The sequence below is a fragment of the Apis mellifera genome, linkage group LG7 (genome assembly GCF_003254395.2).
Source record: "Apis mellifera strain DH4 linkage group LG7, Amel_HAv3.1, whole genome shotgun sequence".
NCBI classification, from domain to species: domain Eukaryota; kingdom Metazoa; phylum Arthropoda; class Insecta; order Hymenoptera; family Apidae; genus Apis; species Apis mellifera.
Window position 1 is genome coordinate 3,121,257 of NC_037644.1, and position 26,827 is coordinate 3,148,083.

General features: G+C 32.3%; 1 protein-coding gene across 1 annotated transcript in view; it reads left to right on the forward strand.

Moving 5' to 3' along the window:
• The window catches only part of LOC100578236 (RNA-binding protein Musashi homolog 2), a 126,093-nt gene that overhangs the window by 31,542 nt on the left and 67,724 nt on the right, over positions 1 to 26,827 (forward strand). The window contains exon 3 of the mRNA XM_026441767.1: positions 17,561 to 17,684. Coding sequence (XP_026297552.1) covers positions 17,629 to 17,684 — 56 coding nt within the window. The 5' untranslated portion in view covers positions 17,561 to 17,628. The remainder of the gene's footprint in view (positions 1 to 17,560; positions 17,685 to 26,827) is intronic.

The window sequence follows — 26,827 nt, forward strand, 5'->3', positions numbered from 1 at the left end:
AATAATATAATCATTGATTATATCGATTTATAGATCCATTTATTGATTAACAACCTCCTTTTTAACAACTTAAATTATTCAAGTTGAATAAATAATCGAATTATATCGAATTTATTATTTAACATAATGGATCTCCACAGAGAAAATAATCTAAAAATAATATAATCATGTATGAATATTATATCGATTTATAGATCCATTTATCGAATAATAACCTTCTTCTTAACAAGTTGAATAAATAATCGAATTATATTAAACCTCCTTTACTATTTAATTAAAATAATAATTTTATATAATAAAATTATACCTCCTGCTTTATTATTTAACATAATAATAATTAATAAACCTAATCGATTCGATAACCTAATTCAAGTGAAACTTTCCACATATTTTCAACCATGACTTCGTAACTTTATATTATGTAACAACTTGTCCGAAAACTTCTCACATCGGCCGAGGAAAATGAAAAAAATAAAGCGACTCCTTCGTCAAAATTTATTCAACCGAAGGAAGAAGAAGAAGAAGAAGAAGAAGAATAAGAAAAGAAAAACAAGGCACTCGACGGCTCAACCTAGATTTAGAGCGCGGCATGCGAACCGGAAGACAAGCACTCGCGAGATCACCCCGCGTGGATACGATCACGAGATCCTTTCCGCCTTTTCTGCCCCGCTTTTGACCTTCTTCCGCGCGCGCTTCAACGTTTGAAATTGCGCCACCTACGATTCTCTCTCTCTATTTTTCATTGCTCATCCCCCATGAAATTACGAGATCCGAATTTCCGAAAAAAAATTTCGACTCGAAGAGAATTTTATATCCTGCAAATATTTTTCTCCATTCTTTGCTCGATTCATTATTTCGATTGAACTTGGGTTATCGAAATTTAAAAATCCATCTTTCCTTTTGATTTTGTGTTCCATGGAAATGGAATTTGTTTGTTTCTTAATTTCTTAATTGTTCTTAATTGTTTATTGTAATTGTAATCGATAATCTTGATTCTTTGCTCGAGATTGTTTTGATAGAACTTGGGTTATCGAAATTTAAAAATCCATCTTTTCTTTTGATTTTGTGTTTCATGGAAATGGAATTTGTTTGTTTCTTAATTGTAGTTATAAACTTGATTCTTTGCTCGAGATTATTTCGATTGAACTTATCGAAATTTAAAAATCCATCTTTCCTTTTGATTTTGTGTTCCAAATGGAACGATTTATTTGTTTCTTAATTGTAGTTGTAATCTTGATTCTTTGCTTGAGATTATTGATTGAATTTATCAAATTTTGTTAAAAATCCATCTTTCTTTTTGATTTTGTGTTCCAAATGGAACGATTTGTTTGTTTCTTAATTGTAGTTGTAATTTTGATTCTTTGCTTGAGATTGTTTTGATTGAACTTGAGTTATCGAAATTTAAAAATCCATCTTTCCTTTTGATTTTGTGTTCCATGGAAATAGAATTTGTTTGTTCTTAATTTCTTAATTGTTTTTAATTGTTTTTAATTGTTTTTAATTATAATTGTAATCGATAATCTCTCGATTCTTTGCTCGAGATTGTTTTGATTGAACTTGGGTTATCGAAATTTAAAAATCCATTTTTCCTTTTGGTTTTGTGTTCCATAGAAATGGAATTTGTTTGTTTCTTAATTGTAGTTGTAAACTTGATTCTTTGCTTGAGATTATTTTGATTGAATTTATCGAAATTTAAAAATCCATCTTTCTTTTTGATTTTGTGTTCCATGGAAATGGAAATTTTCTTATTTGTTTGTTTCTTAATTGTAGTTGTAATCGATAATCTCGATTCTTTGCTTGAGATTATTTTGATTGAACTTATCGAAATTTAAAAATCCATCTTTCCTTTTGATTTTGTGTTCCATGGAAATGGAATTTGTTTGTTTCTTAATTGTAGTTGTAATCGATAATCGATTTTTTGAATGATGATCAGAGAAACAGTTAGGTAGATTATGGAATAAAGAATTAGAGATTAATTAATTTCTTGGATATATTTTCAATATTCAAATATATTTTAATTTTGCAAAAGAAAGGGGTAATTATCGAGGAGATTAATATATCAACATCTATTTTGATTTTTTGGGCATCCAGAAGTTTGTATTCTAATTTTACCCACATATTGTAACAAACAAAAGAAATATAATAAAAAAAAAGAAATTTTTGGAAATTTAGGAATAATTTATGCAATATTAAGAATTGGTTTCTTAGGATTTATTGTTTTGAACTCTCCATATATTCACTGTTGGTTCTAGATGTTGTGTTTTAAATTTGTGAAAAATTTATTGTACAAATAATAATCCCAGTGATATATTTTTATAATGAATTGTAATAAATTTTTTCCTTTATTCGTTTGAAATAACAAAAGATAGATATGAAGTATATTAAAATATACTTTTCCATATTTTTGATTAAACTTATCCAAATTTGTTAAAAATCCATCTTTTCTTTTGATTTTTTATTCCAAATGGATCGATTTGTTTGTTTCTTCTTTGTTTCTAATTTTAAATATATTTTAACGTAAATCAAGTAAATATAAGATTAACAAAATTTCGAAGAAATGATATTTTCGATGATTATGATTTTTAATCATAAAGAAATATCGATTTTAAATTTTATGTCGTTTTATATCGAAATTTTAATTTCTAAGATAATATAATATCAATATAATACAACAATTTAATTATTAATATTTTTTTCTAAGTTATTATTATTATTATTTTTATTATATTATATATATACATTATTTTCTAAGTATATTAAAATATTCCAAAATCAATAAGATGCAATTTGACACGTGTTTGATATATTTGATTATAGAAATAAATATCGATCAAAGCAAACCCGAAATTTCTTTCCAATTATAACGTGTTACAATTCTGATATGAAATCAGAATTGGAGGGAAAAATGAAATGGGAATGAAAATCGTAAGAATGGACGCACTCTATGGACTTTACTAATTCTTATCTTCCTAATTGGATTACCCTCGAATTAATTGCCACGATGGGCGAACATTGGTGTTGCCAATGAACGAAACCCGTTCCTCTTTCTTTCGTTTAAACGCGGGGGGGAGGGAAATTCATTGGAGGCGTCATTTCGACGCCCTTTTCAATGCCATTTATAAAATCCGCGAAGACCGATTGTCCCCACGCTTTCTTCTATTCGCGAATTAATTACAATGAAAACAATTAATTCGAACTTTTTTCTACAAGTTGAAAAATATAAAAAAATATGAAAGTGTGTGTGGGTGTATATGAAAAATAAATTAAACATTGAAAATTAATCTGAGTTTAATCTTTGTATCAATGTTTAAATTATATTTGATGTAATCAAATATCAAGTAAGTAACAATTGTATCAAAGTTCTTTTTATTACAATTAAATGTATATTTGTGTAGAAGAAAATTTTGATTCTATTGAAAATTTGTCTATGTTTGTTATAATAGGTTATATTTTTGTTAGAAAAATTTCTTTAAAAGGGATGTGATTGAAAATTGAATATTTCATAATCTGAAATTTTGTTTTATCCCATTTTAGAAGAAAGTTTTGATTCTATTGAAAATTTGTCTATGCTTGTTATATTAGATTATATTTTTGTTATATGGAAAAATTTCTTTAAAAGGGATATGATGGAGGATATTAAAAATTGAATATTCTATTCTATATTATAATTTAAAATTTTGCTGTATCTTGTATCATTTGTAAATTATAAAAGATTAAACCTATATTTATAAGTGTATCCCATTTTAGAAGAAAATTTTTCTATACTTGTCATAATATATTTGTCAGATTATATTTTTATTACATAGAAAAATTTCTTTAAAAGGAATATGATAGAGCACATTAAAAATTTAATAATTTAATATTTTATAATCTAAAATTTTGCTATATCTTATATCATTTATAATCTATAAAAGATTAAACCTATATTCATATTTGTATCCTATTTTAGAAGAAAATTTTGATTCTGTTGAAAATTTGTCTATGCTTGTCATAATAGATTTGTCAAATTATATTTTTATTACATAGAAAAATTTCTTTAAAAGGGATAGAACACATTAAAAATTTAATATTTTATAATCTAAAATTTTGCTGTAGTTTGTACTATTTGTAACTTATAAAAGATTAAATATTCATATTTGTATCCCATTTTAGAAGAAAATTTTGATTGTATTAAAAATTTTTCAATGCTTGTCATAATAGATTATAATTTTGTTACATGGAAAAATTTCTTCAAAAGGGATGTGATAGAGTACATTAAAAATTGAATATTTCATAATCTGAAATCATAATCTGTAATCTTGTATCATTGTAGTAATTGAACTTATAAAAGTTTGAATATTCATATTTGAAAATTTGTCTATGCTTATTATAACAAATGGAATAATAAATATAATAATAAATATATAATAAAATTGAATATTTATAATGTAAAATTTTACTATATCTTGTACCACACTTGTAGTTGCAGTTATAAAAGTAACTGTACCCAAAATGTTTCATTTCCACGAGTGTTATATTCGCATTAAAAGGTAAAAGGTGAAAAAAATATTTTGTAAAAAAAAAAAAAAAAAAAGAATAAAACAAGTAAAAAGATTAACTTTTTCTAATGTACGAATAAAATACGGATATCTGCACTGTGCATACAAGTAAGTACATTAGATAAGAGAATAAATATATTACATTATAACTGTGACTGTAAATTTACATTTTTAGAATGTTCCGCATACACGTACTGATTACATTATGCGCAAGTCTCGTTACTTTCTACTTCCTTTCTTCCTTTTTCTCTCTTCCTTTTTGCACCAAGCTTTCAAATTCTTTTCCATTTCTTTTGAATCAAGATTGTGACGAATAATAAAACGGAGAAATTATATAAAAATTTATTTTTATATAAAATGGTAAATGATGCTATTATTTGACATTCAAGTGTAGCAGAGCGGATATAAATGATTCCATGGATAGAGGAATAAAGCAAGACAGTGTTACTACATGTTTGTTTTTGTTATTAGAAGCTATGTTAATTCCAATGTATACTGAAATAGTGGTAATGACAATAATCAATTTTTAAGACAAATTTTCATGATGAAAGATATCAGTGTTTTCTTTGTTATTAATTAGTCGTTCATTTTATTATACATATTAAGATAATTTTTCAAATTTTGATGTATTTTGTTATGCACTTTTTGCACTTTATATCTTTGTAATCAACGTAAAATTTTTCTTCTTTCTTTTTCTTTTTCGTTTCGACCAACTGATTTTCGAATTCCAATCAATACAATTGATGAAAAGTATCAATGTTTTTCTTGTTATTAATCAATCATTCATATTTTATTATTTATATTAAAATAATTAATTGTTTGTCTTTGTAACCAACGTAAAATTTTTCTTTCTTTATTTTTTTTTTCCGTTTCAACAGATTTTCGAATTCCAATTAATACAATTGATGATTGATAGAAGATATCAATGTTTTTCTTGTTACTAATTATTTATTCGTATTTTATTATTCATATTAAGATAATTAATTGTTTGTCTTTGTAACCAACGTAAAATTTTTCTTCTTTCTTTTTCTTTTCCGTTTCAACAGATTTTCGAATCAATACAATTGACGATTGATAGAAGATATCAATGTTTTTCTTGTTACTAATCAATTATTCGTATTTTGTTATTTATATTAAGGTAATTAATTGTTTATCTTTGTAAAATTTTTCTTTCTTTATTTTTTTTTTTTCGTTTCGACTAAATGATTTTCGAATTCCAATCAATACAATTGATGAAAGATATCAGTATTTTTCTTGTTATTAATAATTTTTCAAATTGTTTATTTTTCAAGATTGTTTCGAACTTTTGATATATTTTATTCGTATCTTCGTAAAATTTTCCTTCATTCTTTCTCTTTCGTCTCTTTTCAAATTGCACTTCCAATTCCCAAATCGCAACAACTCAAGACATACATACAATCGATAATTATTCGATCAATTTATTTATCGGATCGACAACGAACGAGGGATTAGAAATTGAACAAACAAAAAATTCGAAACAAATGCATCACCGTATCATTCCTCCGTTTTTCTCTTTTCGTTTCGAGAATATCGAATAACCCTTTCCCCTAAGGGAGCGTAATTATGCCGTCGATCCGTTGATCGCCTCTCATCCGAATTATCCCCCCGATTTTTTTTTCTTTTTTTTTTTTCCAAATTCCCTTTTACGATTATCGACGCATTGCGTCACTCATGCTCCGAATTTTAATTCGGCAACGCCGCCGAGAATCGCGATCTGTTTATATCGGTAATTCGAGAAAATGGCGGATCCCGTTATCGCGCCTCCTAAATTTCTGTTAAACGGGGAGAGAGATAGATAGATAGAAATAGAAATAGAGATAGAGAGAGACATAGAAATAGATAGATAGATAGATAGAGATAGAGAGAGATAGATAGAAATAGAGATAGATAGATAGATAGATAGAGATAGAGATAAAGATAGAGAAAGATAGAGAGAGAGATAGAGATAGATAAATAGATAGATATATAGAGATAGAAATAGAGATAGAGATAGAGAGAGATAGAGATAGAGATAGAGATAGAGATAGAGATAGAGATAGAGATAGAGAGAGATAGAGATAGAGATAAATAGAGATAGAGATAGAAAGATAGAGAAAGAGAGAGAGATAGATAAATAGATAGATACATAGAGATAGAGATAGAGAGAGATAAAGATAGAGATAGATAAATAAATAAATAGAAATAAAGAGATAGAGATAGAGATAGATAAATAAATAAATAGAAATAAAGATAGAGATAGATATAAATGCAAATAAAGATAAAGATAAAAATGAAAATAAAGATGAAGATAAAGATAAAGATAGAGATAGAGATAGAGATAGATAAATAAATAGATAGATAGAAATAGAGATAGAGATAGAAATAAAGATAGATATAAATACAGATAAAGATAAAGATAAAGATAGAGATAGAGATAGAGATACAGATAAAGATAGAAATAAAAATAGAGATAGATAGAGAGAGATAAAGATAGATAGATAGATAGATAGATAGAAATAAAGATAGAGATAGAAATAGAGAGAGAGAGAGAGAGAGAGAGAGAGAGAGAGAGAGAGAGAGAGAGAGAGAGAGAGAATGGTGAAATCGCTCATCTCTTCTCTTGTCGAAAAAATCTCTCCTTGTCTTGTCTTCCATTTCGAATTCGAAATAACAACACCCGTTTCTCCCGCGAGAATATATGTGTATATATACGCTTACGTTTACGTTACTTACTTACGTTACTTACGTGTCGAACGTAACTTGAATTTCGGCCAACGGGGGCGGAAGTTGGAAGATCACCAAAAAGATAGCGCGGGGGAGGAGAAAGGGGGAGGGAGGCAGTCATCCTGGCGCCCGTGCAACCCCGTTCGACGATGACCGAGGGAATAAAAACAAAGACAAGAAAAGAAATAGACGATTCTCCTTCTCTGCAACTTTTCTTCCTTCATTCCTTACATTCAAAATTCAAAATTTCCATCTTTCTTCTCCTCTCTTTCTCTCTCTCTCTCTCTCGTCGAATTATTTCAGAGCGATTTTTATAATTAAAATAAATAAGGAAATTTTATTCGAGATAATAAAATGTTTCAAAGTGTTTTAAGATCCGTTCGCTTTTGGAAGAATGAGTCGTCGGTTGGAGAAAAATTGGGAATGAGGAAAATTGAAATTTGTACGACGTAAAGAAAAAAAAAAAAAGGAAAAAAAGAAGGAATGGGATAACGATGTTGCGTGGAGAGGCAAATATTTGACGTGCGCTCAATAATAACTAAATATCAATTAACATTTTTTGCAATTTTCGTATTCGTTTTGACTTTTAGATTTTTTTCTTCTTTCTCGATTCTATTTGGAGGATTTGATTGTGTAATACACTTTGATTTTTCGCTTTGAAAAATTTATACATTAAACAATTAAATATGTTGAATCATTAAAAGTAAATAATTATTTTAATTGTGGCTTTTTATTATCTAATTAGAGATACTTGTCGATTAAGACGAGATTTGTTTCAACTGAATAGATTCAAGTTACAGATATTTTAAATAATAATAAAAATTCAAATCAAAATTTAATTTTTCTGTTCATTTCAATATAAATATAAAATAAAATTTCTCTAATTGAAGCTAATTTTAAAAAAGTATAAAACCTGTCTCCTATTATTCTAAAAAATTCTCAGAGATTGTATTCTGAAAACAGAAAAGTGTAGTTCAAAGAAATTTTAAAAATATCTCCCTGTTTTCACACAAAATATATATATAAATAACACAAATATAATATAATAATAATATAATAAACACAAATATAATATATAAATAAGACGATACTCGAATGAAGCTTCAACGAAGTATAATTAATTAAAAATTTATAAATTAATCTCTTTTCCAATCGAAAGCTCGTCGCCAATCGCAGACTATCGTCACTTGCCGAATTAATATCCCTTTTCTTCCGATCGATAAATTAAATTAATCGGGCGGGAATTTTTAAAAGATTTTGCGCGCGCTTTTCAAACGTATCTGAAATTTCCTGAAATTTCCCTTCTCTTTCTTCTTTTTTTTGTAACATGGAATTACATTTAAATCGCGGGGACCAAGTTGATCGTGGATTCTCAACCTCTCTCGCGGAGAGGTTACCGTATATACGGCCGATAACCGGTCTGTAAAGTTACACACTTGGAAAAGAATCGGTGGAAAAATGCAGTATTGGTGAAAGGTTGCTGAACCAGCGGTTGGAAGTACCGGTTCAATTCCTGTGAGCCGTAGCTCTTGATAATTCCCTCTTTCGAATCAATTGTCTTATCCAGGCGTTACACAAACGATTGTCCAAGTTTTTGTTTTTTTCATATATAAAATTGAAAAGAGAGAAATAAAAGATATTAAAGTAATTTCGTGTTCCATTCCAATTTTATTCTCATTCTTATCTCACTTATCAGGATAAGTTTCGATTTTAAATATTATATATTGTTATATGTAACAGGAATTGTGTTCTCTTTTTTTTTGAGAAAGAGAGAGAGAGAAATCGAGGAATATATATTATTTATAATAATTATTTCATTCAAAACTAAACTATTTTCCATTTTGTTTAAAGTATTGTAGAATTCCTTCCTTTTTTATTAATAAAATTAAAAAATAGGAAAATAAAATAATATCTAGCAAGAATTATCGTATTACAAACTTATTTTAACAATTTCTCTTCTTGTCTTTTCAAAAATCCTGCAAAACAATTGAAAAGAAAAGAAAAAATTATATCATAATTTACAACAATATGTACGAACATAAGCAGTATAATTTTGCAACGAATTTCCTTTTCATCGATTTTTCACCTATTTTTCGATGATCGAAGGATATCCGGAACCTGTCGTATTGATATAATTAAAAAAAAAAAAAAAAAAAAAAGCGTTATTTAATTTTCTCCTTATATATACGTAGAATACTGTTCGACTTGTCCTCTGAACGCGGAGAGTCAATTACCAAGATGGCGGCAAATTATGAGGTTGCTCGGCCGAGCAACAAAGTTGTTCCTCGAACGAAAGAATAGAAATGACATGTAATGTTTTGAGAGGCTTGCGATAGATGTCGAGACGCATGCGTGGCATTGGTTCGAATCAATGGAAACACATCATTTCTACCATTTCCAACATTACGAGCCATTCGCTTGAAACCCATTTACTTGTGAATCGATATGTAACAAACGAATACGATGGACGTGCGTGTATTATAGAGGCTTTTGTTCCGTCACCAATGATCCATCTGTCGAACGATTCTGGACAGATATAAATATTTATGGCTTCTCGCTCATTTTTCCAAACTCCCGTCTCCCCGATTTCCGAACAATGGATACGGATATAATAATGCGCCTGTTTTAACCCACACTTACCTTTCTTATTTCGAAATGAATGGCAATACTGAATCTTTCTTCGTCTTCAAAACGGAATTTTAATATGAGCATTCTTTTTCTTCTTTATTTTAATCGTTAAGATTCATTAAGATTCGATCTTTGTTACATTTCTTTTATCATAAATACACACAGTTTCCTTTAAATTTTCTATTATTGATACGTTACGTTGCGTTATATTCACGGAGATAAGACCGAAGTTGCTTCTTCGCAATATTATATAAATTAGAAAATTGAAAGAATATTTATATTATAAATACATTCAAGATTCAATAATAATTCGACGAATCAAGAGTTACGTATCTAATACAATTTTGATTGTCATTCCATCTCCACGAATATATAAAACAATATTTAAAATATCGACGATATTCTTTATCACGAGAGCGTAACCTCACTTGTTGTCTTCGTTACGTGCGTATACATCGCGTGGATAAAATGTAGCTCGTGATTCGTGGAGCGATCACGTGGTCAAACGGTTTGTTCGAAGTCACGTGACGAGGGTAAGTAGACGGGGAACGTGATGGTCAGACAACGCGGCGCTGTGGAAGCAGAAATTTTCGTTCTCCCGAATCCACGATCAAATTCAAGTCTATCGTGTCGAAAAATCGTCGATGCGTTCGTTAAACATTTTATTTATTTATTTATTTATTTTTAATACACACATGTGCCGCGAATCGAGGAATTTGATGAATCGAAGACTTTCATTCGGCTATTTTCACGAACCTGGTAGGATCGTCTATTTCGAACTGGGCCGATCAGATGTTTCATTTGGACGGTTGCCAGTTTCTCTACGCCACTATGTCTATAATAAGAATAGAATTATCAAGATGTTACGATACATTAATTCCCAGATATATATACATATATATATATATACACGAACAGAATCAAAGAATCAATCTTCATTGTCCCCACGTTGTTTTTAAATTGCGCATTTCTCGAGTATAATTATAATAGATTTTCCATGCTACCGCTTTGTGCGAATTGTATTTTTTTTTCCACGGCTCGAGCATGTGCGGTTAGACGGTTTTTAGAAAGCGATGTAAATCACGATGTATGGAATATAATTAGAATGTTAAATCCACGCTAATTTATCATTCGCATTTCGTCTCTCTGTTCTTCTCTTTCTTTTTTTTTTTTTAATGTAATTCAGAAGAAATTTTTCCAAGTGGTGCAGAAATGTAGGGTGAGATTCATTCATTAGCTTGTTAAATTATTCTACGCCGATGTATGTAAATTAATATGATTTGAAAGTAAACTGTATAAATAAGATTGCAAAATATTGAGAGCATTTAACTGTACTGTACAGCGTTTCTCTTTCGTAAACTCATAGCTCTACCTTACCGATAAAGAAATGCATACGAATAAATTATTCAAATTGATTTTATTTCGAACCCAACGTTTTTCTATGACGATCAAAGTCATCGACTTCACTTATTTACGTGGAACAAAGAAGAAGAAAATCTTCTCGTCCTTTTTCCGACGGATTACGGCGTTTGTATCGATCTTTCCCCGTCTCCTCCGAGAGACAGGCAGCTCGACTCACGTGTTTGTGCGCGTTCGATCAAAAGTTGCTCGTTTCGAAAGTTGTGGGTGGCCCGGCGAGGATTCGCGCAAATGAGTTTCGAACCGAGTTATCAAGAATTTGAATTATCGCCTCCCTCTGATCGCTGCGAACGAAGCCATCGCGAATAATAGCCCCGTCAAAAACCTCCCCCCTCTCCTTTCCCCCTCGCTTTCTTACCGACTCTTATTGTAAGTTGAACTCGAACTTGATAACTCTTTTATTTGCACGAGGGAAAAAAAAAAAAAAATTCGACGAGAAAATATTCGAGGAAAAATTCGTCGATTTACCGATCTCTATAATTTACCTGAACTTTTTTAATTATTTATCGAATTATTTATAATTCGACGGATGAAACTTATCGAATAGAAGAAATATTTATTTTTATTTATTTGTACGAATTTTAGAATAATTCGACGGATGAAAATTTTAATTTAAAAAAATAGTCGTAATTTCGTTGTAATTTTTTCAATTTTCATTTATTTGTACGAATTTTAGAATAATTCGACGGATGAAATTTTGAATTCAAAAAATATTCGTAATTTCGTTGTAATCTCTTCAATTTTCATTTATTTGTAGGAATTTTCGAATAATTCGACGGATGAAAATTTGAATTCAAAAAATATTCGTAATTTCGTTGCAATTTCTTTTATTTGTACGAATTTTAAAATAATTCGACGGATGAAAATTTTAATTTAAAAAATATTCATAATTTCGTTAAAATCTTTTCAATTTATTTGTACGAATTTTCGAATAATTCGATGGATGAAATTTTGAATTCAAAAAATATTCGTAATTTCGTTGCAGTTTCTTTTATTTGTACGAATTTTAGAATAATTCGATGGATGAAAATTTGAATTCAAAAAATATTCGTAATTTCATTAAAATCTTTTCAATTTTCAATTTATTTGTACAAATTTTAGAATATTTCGACGGATGAAAATTTGAATTCAAAAAATAGTCATAATTTCATTGCAATTTCTTCAATTTTTATTTATTTGTACGAATTTTAGAATATTTCGACGGATGAAAATTTGAATTCAAAAAATATTCGTAATTTCGTTGCAATTTCTTTTATTTGTACGAATTTTAAAATAATTCGACGGATGAAAATTTTAATTTAAAAAATATTCATAATTTCGTTAAAATCTTTTCAATTTATTTGTATGAATTTTCGAATAATTCGACGGATGAAATTTTGAATTCAAAAAATATTCGTAATTTCGTTGCAATTTTCATTTATTTGTACGAATTTTAGAATATTTCGACGGATGAAAATTTAAATTAAAAAAAATATTCGTAATTTCGTTGCAATCTCTTCAATTTTCATTTATTTGTAGGAATTTTCGAATAATTGGACGGATGAAAATTTGAATTCAAAAAATATTCGTAATTTTGTTAGAATCTTTTCAATTTTCAATTTATAACGAATTTTCCAATAATTCGATGGATGAAACTTATCGAATGCAGAAAAATATTCGAGGAAAAATTCGTAAATCTTGTTGCAATTTCCTCAATTTTCATTTTTGAATTTATTTGTAGGAATTTTCGATGGACGAAACTTATCGAATCCAGGAAAATATTCGAGAGAAAATTCGTATAAATCTTGTTGCAATCTCCTCAATTTTCATTTTTGAATTTATTTGTAAAAATTTTCCAACGATTCCACATCTGAAACTAATCGAATCCAAAAAAAAAAAAAAAATCCATAATTTCGTTACAATCCCTTCAATTTTCAATTTACTCCTACGAAATTTCCAACGATTCTGAAACTAATCGAATCCAAAAAAAAAAAAAATTCGTAATTTCGTTACAATCCCTTCAATTTTCAATTTACTTCTACGAATTTTCCACCGATTCCACATCTGAAACTAATCGAATCGAAAAAATATCGACAAAAAGAAGAAAAATAAAAAAAACGCTACGAGAAAAGATTGGAGGGGAAAAAATAAAAATTCCTCGATCGTAATATCTCTCCGATTTGATAAAATTTCCTGAAATCGGGTTCAAATTACCCGCCAAATCAACCAAATCAACGCGCGATCGAATCGAGTCGAATCGAAGAATGATACGCGTTCGAGGATTGGATGCAATGTCCTCCAATTAACGTCGAGCGAGCGAGCGAGCGAGCGAGAGCGAGAGCGAGAGCGAGAGCGAGAGAGACAGACAGACCGAGCGCGCGCGTTTCGAAGCGCGATCGATGAACCGTGACGAAAACAAAGAATCCGCCACCACCGCCTCTCCCCCTCCCCCTCCCCCAGTTTTGCCGACTATCCTTCAAAGATAATGCCGTGAAACGCGAATCGCAACCCTTATCAACGACGCGCGAGCCGACAAACAATGGTGGCGGACAATGGCGGCGATCGATGCCGAATTTCGTGGCCGTCGCTTCCCACATACCTCGTCGTCGTTCCCCCCGTTTCGTTTCTCGCATTTCCGCGATCCTCCCGCTAATTAGCGCTCCACTCTCCCCTCCTCTCCTTCCCCTTCCCCCCTCCCTTCGATCGATCCGGTTTTTGAGATTTTCGAATTTCGTTTGGAACGTCCGTCCGCATCCCCGATGGATTCCATCCACGATCGACCCATCCGGTTTCCGTATTTGCACGAACGTGCATGAGTGAGCGAATGAATGAGCGAGTGCGTGTTTTTTATAATCTCGTGGAAAAACGAAAGGGATTTGGAGTTTTATCGAGAGAGAAAAATTTCGTGGGAAATTAAATTAAATTATCCGAGAAGGATGGAATTTGATGTAGTTTCGTATCGTTTAGTTTAATTCTTTTAAATTTCTTTTTTTTACACATCTTTTTACGATGTTTTAGAGAGAGAATTAAATTAGTTATAATTATCTGAAATTCTGATTCCGTTTTCGTCGTAATCCGTCTAATTTATTCTTGTCAAGTGATTTCACTTCTTTGAATCGAGCGATCGATGATTTCGTGTTTCAATTGAATTAAAAAGATGAGTAAATAATATAAGGATATTACATATCGTGAAACTCGGTAAAAACTTGCAATTGAATCTCGTCGCGCGCGAGATCCTAATTTTTTCGTTACGTGGAATAATGGACAGGAATTTTTTTCCACGTTGTACAGAATTTTATCGAAAATCCGTACGGAGATTAATCTATTTTCGAAGGATGGAATTCGCCTCGATCATTACGCAATCCCTTCCCTTCCACCTCAACTTTAACACTTCGCCGTTGAACCGCATTTTTATTTTAATCTAGCGCGAGCGAACGAGGAAATTCGAAAGGGAAAGTAGAAAAATTCGGCTCGGTCAGTTACACTTGCTCCACGATGATGATCCCGTGGATTAATCCGAGCGGGAGACAATCCCTGCAAAACCTGAAATCCTCGGGTTTGAAATTCAGAGAGAGAGAGAGAGAGAGAGATGATCCATTTATTATGAATGGAACAGAGCAGTCTGTCAAATAATTCTCCCATTAGACGGGATTTAAACTCGGATATCTCGTGAGAATCTTAATCCAGGCATCTAGAAATATTCGCATTGCGATCCTCGAATAGCGCAAGATTGCTCGTTTGTTTACCCAAAACACAAGAAACGCCCGTCCGTCATTGCGAATAATCTAATCTCGTGTGTTTATTATGTTCTTAGTATGTTGCGGTTCCTTCCTTATCGACACTTTCGCATTCCGAATTCTTTAATTCCGTTTCCTTTACGCGCCTCCTCGAATCGGTCATCCTTTGTTTCTCGAAGAGACGTTTAAATAATTTATCTCTCGAAACCCAAAGAAAAAGAAGAGAGAAAAATAGTAGTACGCGCGAGCAAGTCGGAAAGGGATCGAGTTTATTCAAAGATAGACATCGATTCGGAGGGAGGGGGCGTATGATTCGTTCCAAAATGGAATCTCGTTACAATTTTAACGCGATATCGACCGGCTCGAAACGCAGGGAACAATAGGGAGACGCGCAGAGAGAATCAGCCCGAAGCATTGCCTAGATGCACGCCGGTTCCTCTTGCTAACAATCTTCTCCTCCTCCCCCCCTATCATCATCATCGTCGTCCTCGTCGCTTTTCCCACCTTCGTTCCATTTTTCCATATCAATCTTCCCTTCCCTCCCCCCTCTCTTTTCTTCCTCCTCGATAGCAACATAACACCTCCTGACCAATCCTTCCCTCTTCATCCACACACTCCTCACATCCGTTTATTTTATTCCTCCCTTCGAGCACGAGCGAATTCTGTGTCGCAGACGGATCTAGGCGCGATAGAACGAACGAGAGGCGGGAAACGGGGGGTTGTTACGCGACGTGCAACAACTTGGCCGGCTACCGGCTGGTTAAAAGAGGAGAAGAGCGAGAAGGACTCGAGATGCGAGAGAGAGAAGAAACAAGAAGAAGCGGTTTGTAAAGCGAGGGAAACCGGGGGAGGAGAGGGGGGCGCGTGAGATAAAAACGGTTGTTGGGGAGGAAGAGAAGGAATAAAGGAAGAGAGAGAGAAAGGGGAGGGAGAAAAAATGAAAGTAGGTGAGAGAGAACGAAGAAAGAAGAAAGAAGAAGAAGGGGGGCGGGTGAGAGGAACAACCGATACGGAGGGAAAGGGAGAGAAACGGGTGAAAGAGTCTGGTAGGAATCCATTAACGAGTGCCGTTTTCATACCTCTTCTATACACCGTCCCTCTGTCTCACTCACTCTCTTTCTCGTTTCTCGTTCTCCTCCACCCCCGTCCCCTTACCTCGCCTCTTTTGCCGTCTGAAAGAGCACCTACCGGCACAATAGATCGTTCATTACCGATACCGGGTGCGCGACGCGGACCCGGCCCGAAAGTAGAGAGATAATAATGCGAGGAGAAGGAGGAGAGGTGAGAAGGTTCTCTCTCGGTTGATGCTGGCGAATACGTGCGTCTCTTTCTAAAAGCGTAACGACGCGGTTGACGAGCGTTGAAATGTATATATCGGTGACAACTATCCCCCCCTCTCCCCTTTCTTCTCCTGCCCAACCGTGTATCCGTCAATTTTCTTCTCGACGACCGTGACGAGAATCATCGTCCCCTTATTTACCGGGAGAATTTACCGGGATTAGTCGGTAAATTCAGGAAACTGTTTTATCGTTATTCTTCTTCTGCGACGATTCTTTTTCTCGCGATCTTTCGAGATGGTAAGGTGGCTCTCTCGTCGCGTCACACGCGTCTCGAGTAAGAATAATGAGCGAGAGTCTGGTAATAATTTTTTACCAGGATTTCGTCTTTATGTTGATACTGTTATTGGTTAGAGAATTGTACATTTCTGATTTCTGGTTCATCGAGTATGAAATTATATCAATTTTTCTTTTAGACTCTGGTTATTACAATTTAACAGATCTTTTTGTTCGGTCGAATTATCTATCTTCCTTTCGAATCTATGTATTAGATTAAGTTAGGTTAGGTTTTCTTCCTATTAGATTCGCCATTCCTTGAAGTGGGAACAGTTGTTAGGTAATATATTAAGACGTAAAACTAAGTAAATATTTAAAAATAAATTGTAAAAGGAGAGGAATTTGTGTAACAAAATTTCATCTCTTATATAGTTTAATTTATTTTTGAATATTACTCATCTATGTTAAATCTACATATTATTATTATTCGTCATTTCTTGAAGCAAATAAATAATTTATAACTGATACATGTTATCACGTTTAATTATTTCATGTTTTTAATTCATATTTCAAATTTCTTTACATATCTATAAATTTAAAATGTTTATAAATACATTTATAAATATTTTACACGTTTAATTTTTAAAAAAACAAAACTATTATAATAATAATTTTTATTTTTACACAACATATTATTTACTCGATATAAAAAAAACATATCTACTTCCATTGAAACTGAAACATTTAATTCAATCTTGAAGAAAAGTGGTCTGTCTCCTCCCAATTGCTCGGAATTAAATATATCATATTCTTTGCTAAAAAAGAGAGAGAGACTTTTCTGCCTCTTTGAATGCTAAATTTTTCCACGAGAATTTTTTTCTTTTCTTTTTAATTACGTTCTTAAGAACCACTTAAGAAGTTGAAAATGGGTTGAAAAGAGATTCCTTCGGAGGACTAACGAGCCGATCTTCTCTCGTTCCAGCGACGTGTCAAAATCGTGAACAGCCCCGGAAGTGACAGGACAGACAGAGGGTATAGCCGCGACCACCGATGGCGGCCGCGAGCTTTCCGCCAAACTTCTCGAACGTCGGCATATTGGAGAACTGGTAAGTGATTGTGCCACAGCTTGTCACGCTTTCGAATTATTACTAGAAGCCTCTTAAAAGTCTCGAAAGCTTCGTTTAAGGCTAGAGGTTGCCAAGAGACTAGAGCGTAATAGATGCGCAGACGCCTCGGTTTCCTTTTCTCTCCGAGTGAGAAGTAAAAAGACGTTTAATTTTGGTCAAATTTCAAAAATATCTCGTCGAATTATTCGATTTAAAAAGAAATTTCATCGATAACATTTATTTATAGCGATCCCATTTTCCGAAAAAGAGATTACGCGTGCGCAAGAGAAAGAGAGATAGAGAAAGAGTTTACGATTCCGCCGCTATCGAAGAAAGGCTCTCGAGTGCTCTCTGATGGGCGACACGTGGCTCCCCCATCGTATAATAAAATTCGACCATCGCTGTTACAGCGTTGCAATTCTATAACCTCAACTACTCGCGGTGTTGGCAAGCGTAGGATAAAATATCCGAGAGTCGGTTAATTTCGAGTCGAAGACTAACCGAGGCGGCTGTGCAGAATAGGCAGAAAACACAGCGAACCCAGTAGTGTCCCACTGTTGGAAGCTTCGTTCGAGCATTGAATCTATACTTATTCGTAGTGCATGCTTTCTGTGTGTGACACGAGTGTCGATTAAAAATAATCTTTACGAGATTAATCTTGGATTAATTTGAAGAATTTTCGTCGTACCATCATTTTTGTCGATATTTTCTTATTCCTCCACCGACGGAGATCCGAAAGCGTCGATCTGAAAGTGAAGAAGAAAAAATTTCGAAAATTTTTGAAACTGAAAAAATTCCAGCTAAATATATATTTATAACTTGGAGAAAGTTTTGTTTTCGTTTTCGCAATCGAATTTCCCCTTTCTTCTCGAGTTTTTTCCAGCAAATTGGATCAGAGTTGGCGCGTCTCTGAAAATTGCTTATTTCGATCGATCGAATTTTCTCACGTAACGATTCGAGATGAAAGAGACGAGGGAAGAAGATGAAGCGTGACGATACGCCATTTTTCCATCTCCCACTTATTCGAACGTGTGCACCTTTTTGTTGTGTCGACTGTCGCGATTAGATCTGTGCGCCATGACAACAACTGAATCCACCTTGAAAAGTTGTCTCGTGCGGAGGAAAGGAGGGGAGGGGGGCATAATGGGCGAAGAGAGGGCGCCTTTGTAGCGTGTAACGAGAAGATCGCGAGTTGGAATACACTTCGAACGTGTAATGTTTATTGACGCGCAAGGAATATTGCAATTTTTTTCTCCCCAAATATTCTCCAATCATTTTATTTTTTAATATCCGTTAAATTAATTGTTATCGAATCTAGGTAGATTTTTAACGAATATTCAACGAAAAAAAATATCTCAAATATTTCCATCTACGAAAGTTATTAGATTATCTTTATAAAAAAATTTCGAATATATCGCATAAATTAGAAACATTTTTCTCCGACGATTTAACGAATAATACCAAGAATCATTCCTCTTATAATAATTTTATTTCTCGTTCGAGACTCGACTAATTCCATCTATTGTCTCAATGTGATACAATTTCTCTGTTATCCAACGACGTGAATATATCCTTCACGCAAACTTCAACAATCTTCTTCAACGGGGTGCAAAGCAAACGCATCGAGATGTGCTGTCTTTACAAAACCGGCTGTTATTCAAACAGCCTTTTCTCCCTCGCGAGTTGAAAAAGCGAGTCGATGTTTCTCGTTCTCGGGCGCGTCAAGTCCACGACATTCAAAGGCAATTTCATCACGAAAACGGAAAACGGAAAGGTAGGAAGGTAGGGCAGGTTTCCACAAAGAGATTTCTCGGCTGTTATTAATGACCCCTCCCTTCCTTTTGGACTCTTGGATTGCTCGCGTTCGCCGTTTGATATCGCGAACAAAATGGCGGAGGGGGAGGGGACAATGAGGGGATTGTTGCTATATAGAAGGACGCAAGAAGACGTCGGGAGCAACTTTACGCCTAGGCTAGGCGAAAACTAGGTCCTCCCCCTCTCTGATTAAAAATCTTTTCGGGGGGAGATGGCGATTTTTGCGCGCCGAGGTTATTTTTTTTTTTCTTCTCTTTTTTACCGACCGATCTCGTCGAATAGAAAATCGCGATTAGCTCTTTTTCTTGTTCCAAGGAATGGATTCCCAATTTTTGCAGAGGAAAATTAGTACAGTTTACATTTTAATCGTCGATTAATTTTTTGAAACGTTTGTATCGATAATAATTATATTATTCTGAATAATTATCGTTCTGATTATATATATTCAATTATCAATAGTAAAATGAAGAAGTTGAGTTGATACATCATTGCAAAAATATAAAGCGTATGTTCGAGTCGATATTATCATTATTAATTATTTTAAAATAATTTACAAATTATTTAGGAAGAGTTAACTATAGTAGTATTGGCCTATTATTCGAGTAAACGGTTTAGTTCGTTTTTCGCGCATGCGCGAACGTTTCAACGTGGCGCGCGCATCGAAAATTCCAGCTCCTTTAATTCGTCGAGCCGAACGTGGTGAATAAACGAGCGCCTTGCTCGATCGTTTCCTTTTGCGCATAAGCCACAACAGAGCCCAGATCACTTGGTAAAATTCCACGCGGAGCTCTCTCTCTCTCTCTCGTTCTCTACGTCTCATCAATCATTCGCGAGGAGATTAATGGCGTTCGTTTCTCGAACGGGAATGGGATGCTCTCTCCATCTATCCGAGCCGATAATTCCGATCGAATCCGAATAATTTCTCCATCGAGATCATAATTTACCGTTTATCGATACAATAACGCTCTCCAATTATCGACGAGTCAGGCGCCCGTGACGCGCCTCATGTAATCTTAATCGTAATTATAAATTATAATCCATCGCCCGTGAAACTGAATTTCAGAAGGTTCATTGAGAAGAAGGGAGATCCGACCAGTCATAGTCACGACGCTGAGTTAACTGTGTGGTGCTAATTTATTTTATGAGAGGGGCATAATACGCGCAGTGTCAGGTGCACGTATTATGGACGCCCACGCGGTGTAAATTCGGCGACTGGAATAGCGTGGGTGGCGCTCTGAATTAGCTAATGCCGAGTAGAAACGCAACCGGGTGTTATTCATCGCGATGCAACGTATATCGTTCTCTTTCCCTCTCTTCTCGTGTGTCGTGCGTCGGTTAAGGTTAGGACGTTTAACGTCCAAATATTGTTCTTAATTATGACATTAAATACATCGTAATACGTAGAAGTTTTTTCTTGTATCCTGGGAAAGAATGGAAGGGAGAATCTTACGATTTGTTTTTAAATAATATATATCCTTTAAAACGTGATAATTTTTCAGATTAAATAACATGTAAAAAGAAGAAATTCGCAAAGAAGACTCTTTTTCTATCTTATTCCGAAGATCTTAATTATTATAATTTCATTGAAATCGATTAGAAAAAAGTTAGGTAAAAAGTGATTTTTCTTCCTAATAACTTTTTTAAAAAAATTGTATAGGTCATCCGTCAAACGTTTTTATTAATTTCCCAAAAAAAAAAAAAAGAATCGCGTTTTCCGCCAACTTGTACCTCTCGAAACTATTCGTAATATATTCACAATGAGATCGTGCGATCGCGTGCTTGGTTGGAAACCGACCGAGCTATCGCATATATGTCCCTCTTTGTCTCTCCAACGTTGGAAAACGTTCCGAATCAGAGCAGAGGTCGCCGTCATCGGCAGATCAACGGAACGGAGAAAAGTTTAGTACAGTTACCTGCGTGTCCGATCTAAAATTGACAAATTTGTACCGGGGCCAATCAAAACGTACAGAACGGTGAAAACGTACGTTCCCTTAACACACGTTCCTTTAGCTTTAATAATAACTTTCGAGGAGGACGCAGAGCAACGATTCGAGTATTATTGTAACGATTAATAGAAGTAACACGTGGCCAGGCGGCCGAAGATGCGCGGTTTAAATATAAAAGGGGTTTAAAATAAAGCGACGAACCGATGAATATTTCTTTACTGTTTCAATTTGTATATTTTTTTTTTTTTTTTTTTTAATTCTATTTTATGTAATACACACTTGATTTGCGCTGTGGGTAGATAGAGATAGATCGGTGAATATCGAATATATTTTCAACGTCACGCGGCCATTATCGTGAATATTGGAGGATACGTAATCCTTCAAAATCGGCTCAACGCAAATCTAACCTGAATATCCTGAAACGATAGCATTTTTATGACAATTGCGCGATCGTGCTTGCTTGAAAAATTTTTGACGCATCGAATTATTTAAATTAATTAGAAAATTGAATTTTTTTTGTAATTTTTCCTAAAATAAAAATTAAAATTATATTTTTATATTACTCCATTTGTTACAAGTGTTTTTAAATTTAAATAAATTTAAATATAAGCTAATTTTTATCTCTTCAGGATAAAATTAATGATAACATTGAAAATTACATTTTATGGATTATAATTTTCATTAAAGTTATCCTATCTTTTTACTTTTTCCAAGTTTATTTAATTTAATTTCTTCTTTGTTAATTTTTGTTTTTAAATGTTATTTTAAACAAAAATTTAGCAAGATATTTTAGAACCTAAGTAATTTAAGTATATTTATTATATTGGTTAAAAGTTATTGCATCAATTTGACATTTTTTTTAAATTACTAACGTATGATTGTTAATATAAAAATAATTCATTTTTCTATTTAAAAAAATAAGACGATTTGATTTATTATCGTATTTTTCAAAATTATTTATAAATTAATATTATAATATTTATAATACAATATTCATGATGTATCTAAGATACTCTCACATTAATATTTTTATTATAATTTGAAAACTGATGACATAGTCCTAATTTTACAATAAAAATGTAAACTTAAAATTTATTTTAAATAATAAACTATTATTCGAAATAGAGATTGCAAAAAGATATATATAACTTTATCACGTTAATTTACAGATCGATTATGTATTGTAAGTAAACAAAAATATAAAATTGGAATATTATTTTTATCGATAAAATTTATTCGTTTCGATTCAAAGAAAAAAAAGATTAATATTTTTTGATAACGAGTGACTTTGAGAATATGTTGAAAAAAATTCTCTGACAATTAAAAAATATATACAATTCATGATTTTCCCAATGTTATTAAATATTCTCTCACGAATTTTCCACATTATTCAAAATCCCTATTCTCATTTCCTTCCGATTTTAAATAAAAAATAAAATTAAAAATTTTAAATTTAAATGATCAAATGAAAATTTAACGACATTTAGTTAATCATCGCCGTTTAGTTCAGGTAATCGCATAAACACGAATTACGATTTAATTACTCGTACTGAAATATAGGAAGGCATGTATATATGTATATATACTGTACGAAAATATACATATATATTTTTTCTCACGCGCTTTAACGCATTTTACTTGTTAAAGCAATACCGAATACGATATATATATATATATATACACACACACACGAAAATATCACAGTGATCGGCACAGGTAGCCGTGAATATTTTTATATAGCTATGGAATACGAGAAAAAAATTCCCGATAGTTGAACTCTGACGGCCAGATCCGCGCGCCACCGCACGTTTTAATTACAGTTCGCGCGAATTTCGACCGAATAGCCGTCTCGCAATTTTGCCGGCTAACGGTAAGGAATAAAACGGCGAACAGATCGAACGGTGTGGATACGTCGAGCTAAAATATGCGGCGATATACAACGCGACGAATATCCCGAGAAGATTCCTCGATAAACGTTGTAACGTGTATTAAATACATGGTGTTTAAGTTGAAATGATTATTGGATCTTGGAGTTTTAGGGAGCGAGAGAGAGACAGAGAATAGAGTATCAACAAAGTTGACCTTCGTACGTCTTAGAGAGAGTCTCTACGTCTATATTTCGTTCAATATTTTTGTCTGAAATATTTTTCTTATCTCCAGTAGCTTCGAACGGCACACTTATTTATATATAAAGTATCTTCGAAATCAACAAGCGTTATTCTATATGCAAAAATAAATAGAAATAATATTATATGAAAATATTATATGGAATAATTTTTTATTTTGCAAAATAAAGTAATAATCTCTAAAAATAAATAGAAAGAAGAATATATAAATGCATCTATCTATATTTTCCAATTAGATACGAATAAATTATCATAAGAGATGATTCTATATGTGACGATACGTATAATAATTTTTTTTTTCTCTCACTTAAAAGTTAATTTGAAAATTCGATTTATCATTTTACAAATTAAGTAAAGTAATCGATAGTTCATAGTTTCTTTCTCTTCGATTTGTTTTCGCACACGGTAGAATCAGTTGATTTCGATATATATATATATTTTTTGCTTTTACTATCGTAACTAATACGGCTTGTTCGAAACATTGGAAATGTGAAAAATCCCGGCCGAATATTTCGTATCGTGTATCCACTAGAGGCGGACACTGGCCCCTGATACGCGACTATTAATACGAGTATTAATCGACGCGTGTGCCAACTGCGCCGTGAATCTCCAGCTTTTATTTTAGACCTCCACCACGTTCTCTCGTAACCAGGATGCGTCGCCGCAATTTCATCGCGTTCCACTGCTAGACTCTGATCCCAAAGTTAGATCGCGATTAATCCTTCGCCCGTGGCTGTCGTTGATAAACAACGATTTTAAGAGACACGCCGGGAACGGCTTATTGAATTTCCTTTCGTTTATTTCTTATTATATATATATATATATAAAATTGTAATGTTGGATTAAAACGGCGTATGGCGTTATACGCGTTGTTTTTCTTTGCGTTTGGAGGATTAGCTATTAAAGTAATTTTAGTTAAAGAGATATTAGAGACGTTAAATGTGTGTTACAACGATTTTAAGAGACGAATTTCGTTTCGTTTTATTTGTTATTATTGTGAATATATATATATAAAATTGTAGTGTTGAGCATTGGATTAAAATGTATGGCGAGGTTACACGCGTTGTTTTTTTTCTCTCTTTCTTTGCATTTGGAGGATTAGCTATTAAAGTAATTTTAGTTAAAGAGATATTAGAGACGTTAAATGTGTGTTACAACGATTTTAAGAGTTCGTTTCGTTTCGTTTTATTTGTTATTATTGTGAATATATATATATAAAATTGTAGTGTTGAGCATTGGATTGAAATGTATGGCGAGGTTTTTTTTCCTTCTTTCTTTGAAGGATTAGCTATTATAAAGTAATTTTGGTTAAAGAGATGTTAAATAGGATATACAGGATTTTTATATAGAAAGAGTATACTCTATAAGGATTTTGATGAAAGAATTGAAATAATATTCTGATATTAACAATAAATCTGATTTCTAGAAATTAAAATGTTTCGAGATATACAAATAATTTTATTATTGTATCTTATTGAGACAGATATATATTTCTTTCATGATTTTCATGAGTGTCACTTTAATCATAATCATTTAACATATTTATCAATCTAATTAAAAAAATTATTCGTCTCTGAAAACTATAATTACTTTTTACTCACTGTATTAACTTTGTAAATAAAAACCAAAAGCTAAAAATAGAAAGATACAAGAAGTAACCTTTCAGTTATTATTATATATATATATATATAAAATTGTAGTATTGAGCATTGGATTGAAATGTATGGCGAGGTTTTTTTTCCTTCTTTCTTTGAAAGATTAGCTATTATAAAGTAATTTGGTAAATGGTTAAATAGGATATACAGGATTTTTATATAGAAAGAGTATACTCTATAAGGATTCTGATGAAAGAATTGAAATAATATTCTGATATTAACGATAAATCTGATTTCTAGAAATCTGTTAGACAAAATCTCTAATTTCCACATGAATATAAAATGTTTCGAGATGTACAAATAATTTTATTTGATATGTATTTCTTTCATGAGTGTCACTTTAATCATAATCATTTAACATACTTATCAATCTAATTAAAAAAATTATTCGTCTCTGAAAACTATAATTATTTTTTACTCACTTTAACTAACTAAAAAATAGAAAGATACAAGAAGTAACCTTTCACTTATTATTATGAATATATATATAATTGTAGTGTTGAGCATTGGATTAAAATGTATGGCGAGATTATACCTTCTTTCTTTGAAGGATTAGCTATTATAAAGAATGTATAAAGTAATTTTAGTTAAAGAGATGTTAAATTATATTATTGTAACAATATATCACATTTCATAGAATTTTTACAAAACAACAAACTCTCATATTAAACCAGAAGAAAACATCGTTGTATATAAATATTTCGGATTTAATTGCATAAATGAATCGAAAATTTACTCTTCAAAACGGAATCCCTTCGTTTACTTCGTTTTCTCAATTATTATTACAATTGAGTTAAAACAATTATCATTATTTTATATTAAATGAGAGAAATATATATATAATTTAAAAAAAAGAAGACCTGCGAAACCTCGATCAATCTGGATACTCGTAATTATAATTATCGCGCGAAGATCGCTACTTGAACGAAATGGAATTCCTTTCCGTTTCAATTATCGTAACAAGATCGGATCGAATCGTTGTAACGAGATTAATTATATTATAATTACACTTACAGGTGTCCTGTATACGATGATGCATGAAATGAGAGAAAAAAAAGAAAAATTGTAACTCAAATCGATAGAATTTAGAACATAGAGCTCGTTTGATCCGAGTACAGCGGTGAAATGGGCCACACTGTTTACGAAACCATGATTCTTTCCCGGCCCCAAGAGAGTTGTAAAAGCAGTTCGCAGCCTCCTCCACCGGTTCCCTGTCTAACGTTTGCACCGATTTCGCCCGAGAAAATGGCCGATGCTGAATTATAAAAGTTTTACTTTCTCTCTTTTTCTCCTGTAATGACTGTTTAGCATTCGTGGAATTTTTATTAACGAGGCGAATAAGTTTTTGGAAGAAAGTTAATGATAATCGAAAAGGATTTTTTTTTTCTTTTTAAATTAAAAATTAAGAATTAATTTATCACGAAGATAGGATTTTATTGTTTCCTATCCATTCTCGAATTATTTCAAATTAAACGAGATATATAAATGTTGAGCGAGGAAGGGGAGAATCATCTAAGAAAAAGATTGTGTTTCGATGAATAATTTCGTTCCAGTTTTCCAATACTGAAAAGGCCAGCCAGCCAAGAAAGTTCTTACGAGAG